The 16647-nt window shown below is 46.5% G+C and overlaps 1 protein-coding gene across 3 annotated transcripts in view; it reads right to left on the bottom strand.

Moving 5' to 3' along the window:
• SH2D4B (SH2 domain containing 4B) overlaps nucleotides 1-16647 on the bottom strand; it is a gene marked incomplete at its 5' end in the record, with an annotated part of 105006 nt that overhangs the window by 36448 nt on the left and 51911 nt on the right. For 2 of the 3 annotated variants that reach the window (XM_081074105.1, XM_081074107.1), the window contains 2 exons: nucleotides 3524-3648; nucleotides 8612-8828. In XM_081074105.1, the coding sequence (XP_080930231.1) occupies nucleotides 3524-3648; nucleotides 8612-8828 (342 nt within the window). Of the gene's footprint in view, nucleotides 1-3523; nucleotides 3652-8611; nucleotides 8829-16647 lie in introns of all 3 variants that reach the window. The other variant, XM_081074106.1, reaches the window with a different exon arrangement.

Below are 16647 nucleotides of genomic sequence, written 5' to 3'. Positions count from 1 at the left end.
ATGACATCAGTTACATAAATTGCAAGACTGAAATCATGGTTCTGTTTGTTCTGTGACAATATAAAACTTAGGTGTTTTCTGTTTTGTTTTTTTTCACAAGGATAGACGTTAAAGATAAATTTGAGCACTTCTGGTGTGCTTTCTCATTGGCTGCCACAAGCATGGCAGAGCAACACATACCCTGCCAAAACTGTGTTTCCACAGAACTTTTGGGTGGCACCGCACAGGTGCCTGAGATGCTAGTGCTATGCTCCCGTGACTGTATTAATGTATAAATGAAAAAGAAAGCAGTGATACACATGGAAGCTCTCTCAGAGGCTCCAAGGACACACAATTGGGATGGAAGCAAAAGGCAGAGGGAATCCCTGGGACCAGCTCCAGGGACACATGGCTCAGTTCCCAGGAATGGTGACTGCCTTCTTTCTGAGCCATAAAGAGCCACTCCATCTTCCTTTGGATATGCGGAGGCCGGGGAACAGGAAGGGGTCTATAATACATGGTAGTTATAATAGGCCCTACTATCATTCAAAACTACCCACCCATGCCACAGATGCCAGGCTGCCTCTGACCAGGGAAATGTGAGCAACAGGAGTATGTGTCAGTTCCAGGCAGAAGCTTCAGGAGCCAGTGCATGGTTGGCCATGCCTCTCTTTTCCCTCTGTCATGAGACCACTAGGGTTTCCAATAGAGGCAGCTCCTTCTGTCTAAGGCCCAGATGAAGATCCAACCCCCAGTGGGTATGTAATATGGGTAAGAAATAAGTCTCTGTTGGTGAAAGTCACTAAGACTTAGGGATGGTTTATCACTGGGGCATCACTAAGCATAATCTGACTGACACAGTGGGGATGCCATTAATTCAGGTGGAGAGCACAACAGTGGCCACACAGAAAGACGTTGAGTTTGTCTTGGATGTGTTTCTGCACCAGATCCCTGGGCAGGTGTAAAGCAGAGGTGAGTGGCGATTACAGAGATGCCTAAAGCATAGGGCACTGGCCCCACTGGGAGCACAGGACTAACTGGGAAGGCTAGCCTAACCTCCCACATATGGCTCTGGGTTTGCTGATTGCTCCCAGCTCAACCTCACTCATCAGGCCCCGAGGGCACTCAGACACCCACCAGGGACCAGTGCGGAGAAACAACGGTTATTCTTTGGAATCAGAAAGACTGGGGTCTAATCCCAACACTAACACTTCATTTCTGCTTTCATCCATTCTTCCCATAGAGACTTACTGTGGTAGGCACTGCGGAAAATGGACAAGGGCCTTAGTTTCACAGGCTTATATTCAGGTAGGAGAATAGACATTCGACATATAAGATAAACACCAACTGGATGAGTACTCTTAAAGAAATAAACATGGTGAAGTGAGAGAAACTGGTGAAGGCTACTTTAGGTAAGAGATTCAGGAACGGTCTCTCTGAGGAGGAAATATTTTAGATGGAAAATGGATATGTGTCAGCCAAGCAAAAAGGTAGGGGGAAAGCAACAGCAAATGCAAAGGAATTGGGGCAGAAAAAAAAAATGGCTTGTTTGAGGAACAGGGAAAAAAGGCAGAGCTATGGAAGCAAGGTGGGCAAGGGAAGAACCGTGGCATGAGGCTGGAAGCAGGACCCATCACCTGGGCCTTGTGGGCCCTGGCATGGAGTTTGAAGTTCATTGAACGTATAAAGGAAAGGCAGGGGGTATTGAACAGGGGAGTTCAACAGGATCTGATTTATATTTAAAAGATTCTCAGGTTACCAAGTGGAGTAAGAACTGTACAGGGGACAGAGTGCAAGAGAGACCAATGAGGTCGCTCCTGCAGCCTGGACTGGGTGGTGCCTCTGTGACCTTCGTAACCTTGGACAGTGCCTTACCAGTGCTATGTCTCTGCCATCCCACCTGTAGAGTATGCCTACTACCTGCCCTTCATACATAGCTCACAAACACTCTGCGCTCCTGGAGGTGGGGATAAAGGTATGCAGGGGCTAGCACCATGCCCAAGCCTGGCCCACGAGGGCCTCCCAATCAGCCCTCGGGATCCCAAAGTCTCCAATGCCCACCATGACACTGGATTCACCTCTCCCTCTGGATGGAACTGAGAACACCTGGAAGCTGGCCACGAAGCAGGTGGGCAGTTCACATCACCAGGGCAATTGCGGGGAAATACAGGCCATTGTGGAGGCCAGTCAAGCTCCCAGGAGGCCCGCAGAAGGGAAACAGACAGGTAAGGGTCAGATGGGTGCTAACTGTAGTAGGAGAGATCGACTCTGACCAGTGGAGACCTCAGGCAAACCTGGACTTGACACTGATGAAGGAGGGAGATTCAGAGAGCAAGGCCAAGATACAGCTTATCCAGAGAAACCTGACAGTCTGGCCAGGCTGCTGGAGAATGAGAGACCATATGGAGCAGAGAGGAGATGTCTCAGCCAAGTCTGTCCTGGATAAGCCAGCCCCAGTTGACCTGCCAGCTGTCTGCTGACACATGAGCAAGCTCAGCTCAGATCACCTGAGGCTGGCCCATTCCAAAAGAACTACCTAGTTGATTCAGAAACTCATGAATAAATAATAAATGCTTATTTGTTTTAAGCCCCTGAGATTTGGGGTGATGCATTACATAGCAATCACTAACTGATACAGAGGGGTGTGATGGCCAGTAGCCCCTCCTACTTCCCTGTAGCATGTCTCTGCTGCAATTACAATCCTGTTTCCCACGTTCAGATCACTGGACGTGGGTCATGAGCCCTGAGATACATTTTTGAATTTGACTTTACAAGTCTTTTGGTGACCTTAGGAACGCTTCCTCCCCTTTCTGGGGCTGCTTTCTTACCTGTAAAAATGAAGCAATAGATACTTCCAGAGAGCCTCCCAGCTCTAAGGTTCTATGTTTGGATAACTCTGACCTCTTCATGCAACCATTCTGTGATCTAATCAACAAGTATTTGCTCAGAGCCTGCTGTGTGGCAGGCTATGGCCAAGATATGGGGAAACAGGCTCAGACAATAAGATGTGGGCCCTGCACACCAGGAGCTTATGGTCCACTGAGAGCTCACTGTCTTGTGAGTATAGAGAAGATGTCTCTGAGGAGCCCTTGATGGCCAAGGAGGCTGAGAGGTGAGAGTTATGTTCATCCCTTCCCAACAGAAAGAGAGAATACATATTCAGAATCCGTGGTTCCTCCCATCTCCTGGGCTCCTGCTCAGAGATGTCATGCCTTGGTCTCCAAGGGCTTCGATAAAGGTCACTCCATAGTTTAGCACATTCACCAAGGGAATCAAAACTTGTGCCTTGAACTCAGCACACTGAATGAGCAAGGAAATGACAGGCATGGGACATTTGGCCACTCTAGGCTCACCCAGGTGAGCCAGGAAAGCTGATATTTAACCCTGGGAGATTGGCCAGTCTTTATGGGGCAGAGCAGAATTAGCAGAGTCAAACATCCTCTACTCCCCTGATGATAACAGTCCTTCAGGACCTCCTTCCTAGCCCCAGAAGAGGTGCACAGGTGGGAATTATCTGCCCCAGCGACCCAGACAGCCATCTTACCATGGAACCAGGGGGCAATGGACTTGGTGTTTCTCTCGAAGCCAGCTCGGCGAGGTAACTGCTCCTCCTTAAACCAGCGGACTATGACTTCTCTGGAGACAGGACGCAGGGGGCGCTCCCAAGTCCTGCTGAGAAGAGAAGTAGTGTGGGAGAGTCAGGGAGGGAGGAGGAAGAGGAAAAGGAAGGGGTAGGAGGGGAAGACGGGGAAGGGAGGGAGGGAGGAAGGCCACTGTGAGAATGAATAAGGATGGCACCCATACTCATGCCTGTGGAGAGGCTTAAATGAGTCCAGGTACTCGAAGGCACTTTGCAGATTATAATGTACCAGCTGTTATTATTTCTCCCAAAAGAAAACTGATATCACTTGCTTTGAAAAGAAGCCACACAGGTAGGAGTAGAAAAGAGTATAGGAAGGGATGTTTGAGGGAAAGAAAAGGCACATTTTCCCTCTAGAATGACCAGGGCATTGACATCACTATCCAGGAAGCAGGACTCTAATGTAACTGCCCCATACCCCCACTAAAGAGAATTCTTTTTGTCCCTCGGTGTGGCCCCTCGGGGTGGTCCCTTCCCTGGCCTCCTAAGGAGACTCCTGCCTTTGCCGGCTAGTTTCCTTCCGTACTTTGGTGAGGCAGAAGTCAGGACAGCGACCAGAGAGAAATCAGAGAACCTCGATTTTCTCTGGGCGTGGCTGAAATTTGCCACCACAAAATCAAAAGGATAAGGACAGAGGAAAGAGAGAAAGGAGGGAGTGGAATACTGCACTGGTTGACCTTTGATGGATTTGATGGGGGAGCTGGTGAGGGATTGAACATACTGAGAATGAGATGAGTACAGGCACTTGAATAATTTATGGGTAATGAATTAGAGACTTTTTGATATTTTCTCACAGGGAAGCCAAAATTTTAATTGTTTTTGTGTTTGAACTGTGGTTCTTGAATGCACCCAGAGACGGGGCCACACAAGGCCCCTGTTATATTGGAGCTACACTAACATGAAGCACAGTCAGCGTTCAACAGCACGTGACATATAACAGGGACGCACCCACCATTTGCTGAATTAATATGCAGCAAGATCACATTGCATGAATTTAGGGCATGAAGGTACAGCATGTGGAGTGCAGGCCTTTGGCCCAGCTTCAATAACCACAGCCTTTTCACCTTTCCATCTGAGTGACAGAAACCTAGGAAATTCTTAATTTGCCACTGCATCTACCTAATAGTAATGGCATTTAGAATTCACCACTGTTGTTGTCATCATTTTTCATAAAGCAAATGTCAGCTGGCCCCTCATGTTGTCTCCGTATTTGCCTCGCACCAACACTGAGAGGTAGAGCTCAGCACTTCTTTCAAACTCCGGCATTAATGCATATTTTGACTTGCCCTAAAATGAACCCATGTACACATACACACACACACAGAGTAGTGAACTATGGGTTTTAGAAAAGATGTCAAGGTTGCATTGCATGGCTTGAAGCCATCAGTGGTGGAGCTGGCTCTCTAAATGCCTGCTTTCCCACCGCTGCTCCCTGGGCTCTTCTTCACTCCCCACAACTGGCTTTGCTCCTCCCATGCCCACCCTTTGGGGTCCCCCCATCTCAGCAACCTCGGGTGTCTTTCTTCTTTATTAAGCAGCACACAGCAGCCCTGCCTCAGCCTCTTCCTTCACACTTACATTTCCCAGTAAAAAAACCACTCAGGGGGAAAAAACTCTTCTGGTTTCTAGGACCCATTTTCCTTACAAGGCAAGAGGAGGTTATAAATCACAGCAAGAAAAATTCGTTCACTCTTGTCCCTCTATTTCTAAGCAGAGAATCTGGTTCATCAGAATGTAAATGCTAGGATGGTGCTCCAAGAAGCGACCTGGCCAGAAGCCTCCATCCTGCACCTGGAACATTCTGCCAACCACAATGTGCGTCTGCTTCCCAGCACAGCCAGTGCTGGTACCACAGAACTGAGAGCAATGAGGCCATGGGGACCTGAGTCCCATGGGACAACCACCGGAGGGAGGCTGAGCACCGCCTTGCCGGTGCCCGGGTCTGCTGCTCCACCTGCATGGCCCCTGGTCACGTGATGGCTCACTGTGGCCATCACTGCTCCCCTACTGACAACTACCCACAGCCAGTCTGGAGCCAGGCTGAACCACAATCCATGCAGCTCCATCACATGGGCCTGAAGGACAAATTATCTGTTTCCTTTAAAATGACACATTATCATCTTTATGGGAAAATGCCCAGAAGGCTTTTCTAACTACTCATATGTCTCCAAATCCAGGAAATATTAAAAAAAAAAAGTCTGACCTCATAAAAATCAAGAATTTCTGCATGACATAAACTTCATTGCAAAAGACAAACAGGAAAAACAAAAGGTGTTTATCACAAACAAAAGGATCCTCTTCTCTAATACTTAAGGAGTTCTTAGAAATATGAGGTGTAATCAAACAATATGGTAAATGTTTAAATAAAAAAAATTATTACAGTAAAAGACACATTGCCATTAATTCCCCTCAAAATACTCCCCCTCGCTTCAAACACACTTTCTGAAGCAGTCCTGGAAGTCCTCTCTCATGAGTGTCTAGTTGCGCTGTTGCTGCCGTGGCTGCCACGATGTCCTGAATCATTTTGACTTTGGGGAAGAGCCAGAAGTCACACGGTGCCAGATCCAGTGAATCAGGTAGTTGAGGACACACCATAATGTGTTTATTTGACAGAAATTGCTGTATACCAGAAGCGATGTGTGATACAGAGCACTGTCATGATGGAGGATGATTATGTCACACTTTAAAACACACCTTCTCTCAGCTGTAGCTCACACCCTACTGACTGTACCAAACAAGTTGAAACTTGTTACACACTGTTACTAAGGTTCGATGTGCCACTTCCTGTATTGAAGATCCCTGCCTTTGCTTGGATGGCACTTGGCAGCAGCATTCATCATATTTTGTGATCACAACGGAAAAGCTCCATGTCACACACCACTTCTGGTATGGCAATTTCTGTCAAATAAAAACATTATGGTGTGTCCTCATCCACTTTATTCACTGCATCTGGCACCGTGCAACTTCTGGCTTTTCTCCAAAGTCAAAATGACCATGAAAGGAAAATGTTTTGAATCACTTCAGGACATCAAGGCAGCCATGACAGTGCAACTAAAGACACTCACCAAAGAGGACTTCCAGAACTGCTTCAGAAAGTGGCAAGACGATGGGATAAGTGTGTTCAAAGCAAGGGGGAGTATTTTGAGTGGGATTAACGGCAATATGTCTATTACTATAATAACTTTTTTATTTAAATATTTGCCATATATTTTGATCAGACCTAATAGATAAAGAAAAGACAGTAACACAATGAAAACAGGTAGAGGAATGGACAGGTATGGAAATACCAATGGTCCTTAAACATATACAAAATACTAAATCTTACTTATAAATAAAGTGCAAATTTAAACTGTCACTGAGATAATATTTCTTAGACAAAACTAAAGTTTGACTACATGCTGTTGACACAGCTAAAGGATAAGAGTGTTCATTGGTGCCACCCCTGTGAAGAGCAAGTTGAGATAACTATCATTACTGTGAATGCACACAGCCCGTAACCCACTGATGCCACTTTTGGGAATCTCTCTTGTAGGTATTAGTTGTATGCATATAAAATTAATGACTACAATGTTATTATTCATTAAGGGCATTGCTGGTAATAACCTAAGATTTCAAACAACACCTTTGTCCATTAACAGAATTTTTGAGAAATTATAGCACATCTTTGCAGTGGAGTACTATGCAGCTATAAAAAAACTAAATTAAAATAAATAGTTAAGAATCGATATGAAAAGATTTCCAAAATATAGTTAAGTGGGGGAAAAAAACAAGATGCAGAACCCTATGTAGAATATGCAACCTATGCAAAAAACAAAAAAAGGCAGGAAGATGTGACTTTTTATGTTGGCAATTGCAAAAAGGAACTAGAAGGATACATAAACTAAGAACAGTAGTTCCACTGGGGGAAGAGAGAACTGAGCAGACGGAGGGCAAGGATGGGAGTCAGTCTTTTCTCCATACATCTTTTTAAACTTTCTGGTTTCTGAATCACATAAATGACAAGGAAGGAAAAAAGGAAAGGAGGGAAGAAAGGAAAAAATTCACACATGGTCAGCTCTTCCCTAGACTGCAGGGAGAAGAAGGGAGTTACGAATAATCCTAAATCCCAATCAAAGCAAAACTCAGCCTACCATCATCTGTGGTGAATGGACTCCTCTGCAGATTAACTGTGATTAAGAGAACCAGCAGACACTCACCATCCAGCCTCTGAGCCCTCACTGGGGACAGTAGTTGCTCAGCAATGATGGGGTCCCAGATCTTGGGGCTGGCCTAAGGTAGGCACAGGCGGAAGGTGGAGAGGCTCCAGGCAGTCTCTTTACCCTTGATCGTGGTAATCATGGGCAGTCACCTCAGTGCCCTTGTTAAAGCCTTCCAGAGATGCCGATGTGTGTGACCCTCCTGCATTCCACTACGCTTACCTGCAAACCTGCTATCAGAACCCAGGATGGCCCAGCACTGCCTATGGTTGGTTACAAAAGGCAGTCAGCCCTGGTTTCCAGGCCACTGGACTATATTTAACCCATTTGAGTTACACATTACAAATTCTTATGTTACAAATTTTTAACCTGGGATCTGTCGATCTTTAAGAGCTTGAAATTAGATGCAAATATTGTTGGGTATTTATATATGCACATTTTGGAAGGAAGAGGGTACACAGCTTTCTTTAGATTCTCGAAGGGATCCTAGACCCGGAAAAGGTTAAGACTCCCAGAACTCCAGAGTTATTAGAAATCCCTAACCCCCTCCTCCTGCCCCTCTCCACAGACTGGGACGCTGAGGCCCACAGAGGGTAAATGATTAGGCCCAGATTTCACAGATTTCATAGCAAGTTGGAGGCAGAACCAGAACTGGACCCCAGGTGTCCTCGGCCCCTATCCAAGGCCCTGCCCCCCAGGCGCACCTCCCGATACGGAGCCCCCACGCCCCCACCCCCATACACACACACACACACACACACACACACACACACACACACACACACACACGACCTACCTGACAGGCACCCCGTGGAGTGGCGGCGGCCCTGGCCCTGGGAGGTGGTGGTAGAGTCTGGCTTCCTGCTCGTGGCTCTGGCCAAGCTCTTGGAACATGGAGCTGAGGCCAGCCACGGTGCCCTTCTGGATGGGGCGGAGCAAAAGGCGCAGGTACTCGTGCCGGGCGTGCTGGGCTCGGCGGCTTCTCTCCTCATCAGCCGCCTTGGACCGACGCACTGGAAAGGGATAGAGAGCACGTTCGCCCAGACCCGCAGCCCAGGCCATACACTGAGCAAGCCAGGACTGGGCCAGGAGCCCCCGGCCTCGTCCAGAGTCCCAGGATTCAGCCGGATTCACCCGGATTCACCCACGTGGGCCAGGAATGGCAGGGCAGACATGCCCTAGCCGGCCGCTTTGAGCTAGCCTGTCCCTGTGGGGGTAAGAACAGTCATGACAGTTTAGGGTGGTCAGGCTATTCCTGTGGCCCCGTCCAGAATGAGCAATCGACCTTTCGATGGAAATTGACATCTCCACGTGTATTTCTTTCCGGGCGGATCCTGCTTAGGAGCAGCTTCTCAACCTCTGTGTCCACATGCCCAGCCTCTCCAAATACCACCACCATCACCACATTGACTGCAGGCTTTCTCTGTGCCCAGCCAGGGCTGCATGCAGTGTCTCATGATAGACACTTCCCCGACACACCCAGAGAGGAGGGCACATCACTATTTCTACACTATTTGAGCTAATAAGGGGCAGAGCCAGGACCAGAACCCAGGTGTGTCTGGTTCTAAAACCCATGCAGCTCTTCCCACCACATGGACCCCACCTCTCAAGCTGCCTTCATTTTCAACCCAGGTGTATTTGATACCAGAGCCCATGATATTTCCTACAAAAAGAAAAAAAGAAATCCCGTCCAACTCCTAATGTTACTCATGGGAAGCTATGGCCCAAGGAAGGGCAGTGACTCGTCCAGCTGGGTGGGTGGCCAAGCTGGGCCAGGAGCCATCTTTTCTGCTTCTGGAATGAGTTGCTGGAAACACTGGTGTTGCCGTTTGGGTGCCATTCCCTTTGGTTTCCTGCGGCCTTGACAGTTAGTAGGTGAGTGCTGGGGGAGGGGAAGAAGACCCTTTGATAGCTCTGTCACTTACAAAACCCCAAGATGCCCTTCTCCCCAGCCTCCCAGCTTTCTGTGTTCCTCAAGGTGGGGTCCTGGCCCAGCCAAGCGGCCTTCCAAAGACTTCTGTGTGTTGTTGCTTCAAAACACCAAAGGGCATCCTGGAACTGGGAAAATGCCAAGAAGCAACAACACCTGTTGGAGGTAAGGTCTAAAATTAAAACCAGCTATTTTGTCTTCTGATCACATCTCGTCAATCCCCTCTCTGCCTCTAAAATCCGATCCTTTTGTAGAGAACTCGTGGAAGCTGGCCATGTTCTTGTAATCGTGCACAACTCGTGAGCCCTCGCCTAAGCAGGGCACTTTCCCCTCCTGGAGTAAAATCTTACCCAGAGGCTATTTCTACTCCCACTCCATTCAGTACATGTGCAGCAAGCACCTACAACCTACCAATGTCAGAGAACTATGTTCTGTTAGTATTTGGAGAATACAAGGTCAATAGCCCTGGTCCTGAAATAAAGCACTTCTGATCCACGTTGCTGAAGACCCCTTCCCAAAACATGACATCCCCCAGACCTGAGAAAGGCAGCATGAAGTCTGTCCCTCACATGGTAATTACGGAAGTGGGGGGTCACGTGCAGAGGCGCCATTGGCTGCCTCTGGTCTATTCATTGCTGTATTCCAGAGCCTAAAATACATTTGCACCAATTAGCAGGCGATGCATATTCTTGCACGACTGTGCCCGATTAAATATTTAACCTCTGCCAGAGCTATAGAGACAACAAAAACCAGACCCTTCCCTCTAGGCACTCAGAACCTAGCTGGGAAAACAAGACAAATAAATATCTCTAACACAATGAAAACAGGTATGGATAAAGTATGGTCAGAGTTAAATGCTTCAGCACTCATGTACAGACAGAGCCAGAACAAACCCAAAAGAGGGAGCACCTGGCTGAGTCTGGGAAGGTCAATAGGAGTTTTCCAGAGAGAGAAGAATGAGGAAGCGTTACCTGGGGAGAAAACCTAGGTTTCGGTGCCCAGTCGGCTCATCTGTAAGTTCCAGATGCTAAAACTGCCATGCCTGCCATGTATGTGGGGAGAGGCTCAAACAAGGCAAACAGCCCAGTATAGACTCTGCAGCCACGGGGCTACAAACTAAACATAGAAACTGGTGCCCTACAGGGGAGTGACCTTGGAAAAGTTTACAGCTGCTGAGAGATAGCAACACTCAGTGACAGGCAGACAGTTTGCAGAAGGAAGTCATATGCGGACTAGGAAGACAGGTCCTTTGCACTCAGCAAGGTGAGGCCCTGAGCCATTGGTCACTCAAAGACTAAACCTAGCCTCCTAGCCCAGCACTAACCATGCCATGTTCTTCCTCAGAAGCCGTCAGTGACTCCTCCTGCACCCAGGATAAGAAGGTCCTTTCTTTCCCAGTCCAGTGGGCTTCTGAGCGCCTGCGACACTCTGGCTTTGGCCCCAGGAACCCTCCACCCCTTCTGTGAACTCTCCTCTGTTCAGCTGTGTTCACCAGTTCAGACCAACCGTGATGACCAGGCAGCCGAACCTGCTCAGAAATGCCAGGGGGCAGCACTGAGGGCACAGGGACGAGGATGCTGTGAAGGCTGCAGGCAGGAAGTGGGGTCTCTGCCCTGGCATTGGCAAAGCCAACCCTGCTGCCCAGCCTGGATGACGGAAAAGGGTCCAACGTGGAGTCAGCAGGGACAAGAGCAGCTCCATGACAGCTTTCTTTTTTCTTTTTTTTCCTCCCCAGGCATTACTTTTTGTTTGTTTGTTTGAGATATAATTGAGATATAATTATATGTCAATTATAATTGAGATATAATTGACATATTGTGTAAGTTTAAGGAGAACAATGTGTTGGTCTGATACAATTATGTGTTGTAAATGATTACCACCATAGCATTAGCTAACGTCTTCATGACATCCTATAATTATCATTTCATTTTTGTGGTCAGAATATTTAAGATCTAGTCTCTTAGCAACTTTCTGCTACAATATTGTTGACTGTAATCACTGCTGTGTATTAGATCTCCGGGATTTATTCCTGCAAGTTTTAACTGTAAGGTTTTTACCCTTTGATTAAACCTCCCCATTCTCCATCCCACCACAGACCCTGGTAACCACCATTCTAGTCTCTATTTCTATGAGTGGGGCTTTTTTAGATTCCATATATAAGTGAGAACATACAGTATTTGTTTTTCTCTGTCTGACTTATCTCACTTAGCATAACAACCTCAAAGTCCATTCATGTTGTCGCAAATGGCAGGATTTCCTTCTTTCTCGTGGCTGAATAATACTCCTCTGCGTGTGTGCGTGTGTGTGTCACATGTTCTTTACCTAATTCATCCATTGATGGACACTTAGGTTGCTTGCATATTTTGACTACTTGGAATAATGCTGCAATAAACACGTGAGTGCAGATATCTTTTCAGTATCCTTTTTTCATTTCCTTTGAATATATACCCAGAAGGATCGCTGAATTATGTGGTAGTTCTACTTTTAATTTTTTGAGGAATCTCCACACTGTTTTCTATAGTAGTTTATCCAGTATACAATCCCACCAACAGTGCACAAGGCTTCCCTTTTCTCCTCATCCTCACCAAGACCCCACAACAACTTTCCTAAGAAAGTCCCTGAATGTCTCTAGGCCTCCGTTTCCACCTCTGTCAAAATGACAATGACATGAATGCCTGCCTCACTGAGTTACTATGAAGATTAAATGAAATATAAAAACACTAGAGGGGCCGGCCCGGTGGCTCAGGGGGTTAGAGCTCCATGCTCCTAACGCCAAAGGCTGCTGGTTCGATTCCCACATCAGCCAATGAGCTCTCAACCACAAGGTTGCCAGTTTGACTCTTCAACTCCCGCAAGGGATGGTGGGCAGCGCCCCCTGCAACTAAAGATTGAACACGGCACCTTGAGCTGAGCTGCCGCTGAGCTCCCGGATGGCTCAGTTGGTTGGAGCATGTCCTCTCAACCACAAGGTTCACAGTTCGACTCCCGCAAGGGATGGTGGGCTGCGCCACCTGCAACTAGAAAAACGGCAACTGGACCTGGAGCTGAGCTGCGCCCTCCACAACTAAGACTAAAAGGACAACAACTTGACTTGGAAAAAAGTCCTGGAACACTGTTCCCCAATAAAGTCCTGTTCCCTTTCCCCAGAAAAAAAAAAAAGTAATAATAAATAAATAAAAATAAAAACACTAGAAATTATGACATATTTTGGAAAAGCAATGTTTTATTAAATCAGGCATCCTGATTTAATCCTGATCCTGACCCTTTCTTCAAATTTCCCAAAGCTCCCAAAGCCCGAATCTGAAACCAGGCTGCCTGGGTTCAGATCCCAATCCAATTACCAACTGTGTGACAGTGGACAAGTTCTTTAATCAACCTGGGTGACCATTTCCTCATAAGTAAAATGGAGATAATAATAATCACTACCTCATAAAATTGTTATGAAGATTAAGAAAGCTAATAACAAAAACCACTTAGAACCATGAAACACCATAGTAAGTGTTAGTTAAAATTTTAATTTTCACTAGCCCTGGTATTGCCGGGTCCAAAAGGGAGCCATGAACAGTTCTTAGTAAGTCGAGGAGGGGGCACCCTTGTTGGCCCATCACTTGGAATCTGCCTTGGATCAATTTATGAGCAGCTTCTCCTAAACAACACTCAAAATCTTAAAAGTTTGCTTTAGTTCCTTCTCAGAATCAGGGATGGATTTGGACTGTATCCCATGAATCTGCCATGAGAAACCCTCTGCCAGAATTCATGGAGTTTTGCGTTGTTTTGTTTTTTATTTAACCCAGTAAAAAGAACCAAAACGAACATTAACAGCCATACTGGGAGCAGCCACAAGCAGCTTTTGCCCTGAACCAGCAAGTACTGGATGGTCCTTACACCCCAGGGGACCGACTGCAAAGGTGAGGACTCAGACTGACTCACCTCTGCTTCCTCCCACAGCCCACACTCTGGCCCAAGACAATTCCCCACAGTTCTACGCAGCAGGCACTGCGAGGGTCTGCACTGCAAGCAGATCAAAGGAGGATGGCGGGCACTCCTACTTCTAAGGCAGGTTCCGGGATATCCTTTCTTCATATCTTAAAAGGAGAATAAGCCTCACCTCACAGAAATACTCTAACGACGACTGAGAGAGCACGAAAACACTGAGGACTTCAGAAGAAAGGCTGAATTTAGATATTGAAAAAAATGGACCAAACACAATGAGATACCACTTCATATCCATTAGGATGGCTATTATTTTAAACATGCATTTAATTAAAAAAACAGGAATAACAAGTGTTGGCAAGGATATGGAGAAATTGGAACCCTTTTGCAACGTTGGTGGGGAATGTAAAATGGGGCAGCTGCTGTGGAAAACAGCATAGCAGTTCCATAAAAAAATTAAACGTACAATTACCATATGACTCAGCAATTCAACTCCTGGATACATATGAGGTATGATCAAAAGATACAGCGAATGTTTAAATAAAAAATTTTTATTACAGTTAAAGATATATCCCCCTCAAAATACTCTCTCTCACTTCAAAGACACTTATCCCATCATTCTTGCCACTTTCTGAAGCAGTTCTGGAAGTCCTCTTTCATGTCTTTACATCATCCTCCATCATGACAACGCTCTGTGTCACACATCGCTTCTGATACAGCAATTTCTGTCAAATAAAAACATTATGGTGTGTCCTCACCCACCTTATTCACCAGATCTGGCACCGTGTGACTTCTGGCTCTTCCCCAAAGTCAAAATAACCATGAAAGGTAAACATTTTGAATCAATTCAGGACATCAAGGCAGCCACAACACCACAACTAAAGACACTTACAAGAGAGGACTTCCAGAACTGCTTCAGAAAGTGGCAAGTACACTGGAATAAAGGTGTTCGAAGCGAGGGGGAGTATTTTGAGGGGGATTAATGGGAATGTGTCTTTTACTGTAAAAATTTTTTTAAATTAAATATCCACTATAGTTTTTCATCACACCTCATACACAAATGGACTGAAAGCAAGAATTTGAACAAATATTTGTATACCCATGTTCATAGCTGCATTATTCACAAGAGCCAAAATGTGGAAACAACCGAAATGTCCATCAGTGGATAAATAGATAAACAAAATATAGTATGAACATACAATGGAATATTATTCAACCATAAAAGGAAGGAAGTTCTGGCACATGCCACAACATGAACGAACCCTGAGAGCATTATGCTGAGTACAATAAGCCAGTCACTAAAGGAGTTGGGAGGCAGAGCGAAGCTGAGCATTCTGGTTGGCGTGGCTCTTAACATTCTGTCTAGCCTAGGACAAGTTTTCATCTCTCTGGGTCTTAGTTTTCCATCCACAGAAAATAGAAACACTACCATCCTTTGTCTAAGGGCTGCCAAAACTACCAGACTGTTCTGGAATCATGGCCTTATCTGTGCTCAAGGCTCCCGCCCAGTTCTCTAACACTGAACGGATGACAGGAGTTGGTTTTCCTCTTGGCAGAATCTCTGTGAGCATTTACGTAGCTCCAGAAATATAGCCAGGCTCATCATTGCAAGAGGCAGGGTTTTTAGCAGTTTAAGTAACACACTCCGGCAGGGTGTGCACATTTATTCAGCACAGGTGTGTTTAGTGGCTACTTTGTGCCAGCTCTGTGCTATGCAGGACAAAGCTGTGCATTGCACAATTGCAGGGGGCGTAGTCACCGCATAGTCATCATATTCTTGTACAGATGTAACCACATGATCATCATATATTTGCACAGATGTAACAAGTTTCTGGCAGATGGCAGTGCAGGTCTTGACGAATGAGTGCCTTTTTCTAATTTTCACAAGAGCACCATATCCGCTGGCTACCAGGCTGGTGCTAGGGGATGTGGACACAGCAATGAGCAAGACGCATTCCCTGCCCTCAGAGAACTTACTGTCTATTAAGGGAAACGTGCCAACAAATGGTGAATGGAGTTGTGGTTGGGTGTGCATGGGGTGCTGTGGGGTCCCAGAGAAGGGGCACCTGATCAGGCAGAGAAACCCTCTGGAGAAGGATCTCTGAGCTGATGCCTGGTGGACACACAGGATTCAACCAAGAGAGGCTGAGCACAGGGTATTCCAGGCTCAGGGATAGAGACCAGAAGCAAGCAGTAGCTCAGGCATCCCTCTTAGGATGGGTCAGTGTCGGGGCCCGCCCGGTGGCTCAGGCGGTTGGAGCTCCGTGCTCCTAACTCCAAAGGCTGCCGGTTCGATTCCCACATGGGCCAGTAGGCTCTCAACCACAAGGTTGCCGGTTCAAGGCTCTCAACCACAAGGTTGCCGGTTCAATTGCTCGAGTCCCGCAACTAGCAACGGCAACTGAACCTGGAGCTGAGCTGCGCCCTCCACAACTAACTGAAAGGACAACAACTTGAAGCTGAACGGCACCCTCCACAACTAAGATTGAAAGGACAACAACTTGACTTGGAAAAAAGTTCTGGAAGTACACCCGGTTCCCCAATAAAGTCCTGTTCCCCTTCCCCAATAAAATCTTTTTTAAAAAAAGAATGGATCAGTGTGGCTGGACGGAAGCTTTCAGAGAGAGGGGCACGAGATGAGGTATAGAAACAGAAAGGGCAATTTAGGAGACCAATAGACACTGGGTAATGAATGTGAATGCTTTACCAAAGGGTGATTGGAAGCCACTGAAAGGTTTTAAGCTGGAGAGTGAGATGCTGTTTAGACTCTTCAAAGACTGATTTGGCTCCTGTGTTGGGAATCAATCTGACAGGCACAAGCAAGAAGGCTTGGAAAAGAGAAATTTAGGCAAAGAGCAATGGGAGTCAAAGTTAAGATAGCACCAGGGAAATGGAGTAGAGGGGTGTCAATGCGAAAAATATTAAGGAGGCTGAATCTTTATAACTTGGTAGTTTGGGGTTGATAGTGA

Source organism: Rhinolophus hipposideros, assembly GCF_964194185.1.
Source record: "Rhinolophus hipposideros genome assembly, chromosome: 15".
NCBI lineage: Eukaryota > Metazoa > Chordata > Mammalia > Chiroptera > Rhinolophidae > Rhinolophus > Rhinolophus hipposideros.
The sequence above is the reverse complement of the archived record's forward strand: the minus strand, read 5'-3'. Positions and strand labels throughout refer to the sequence as shown.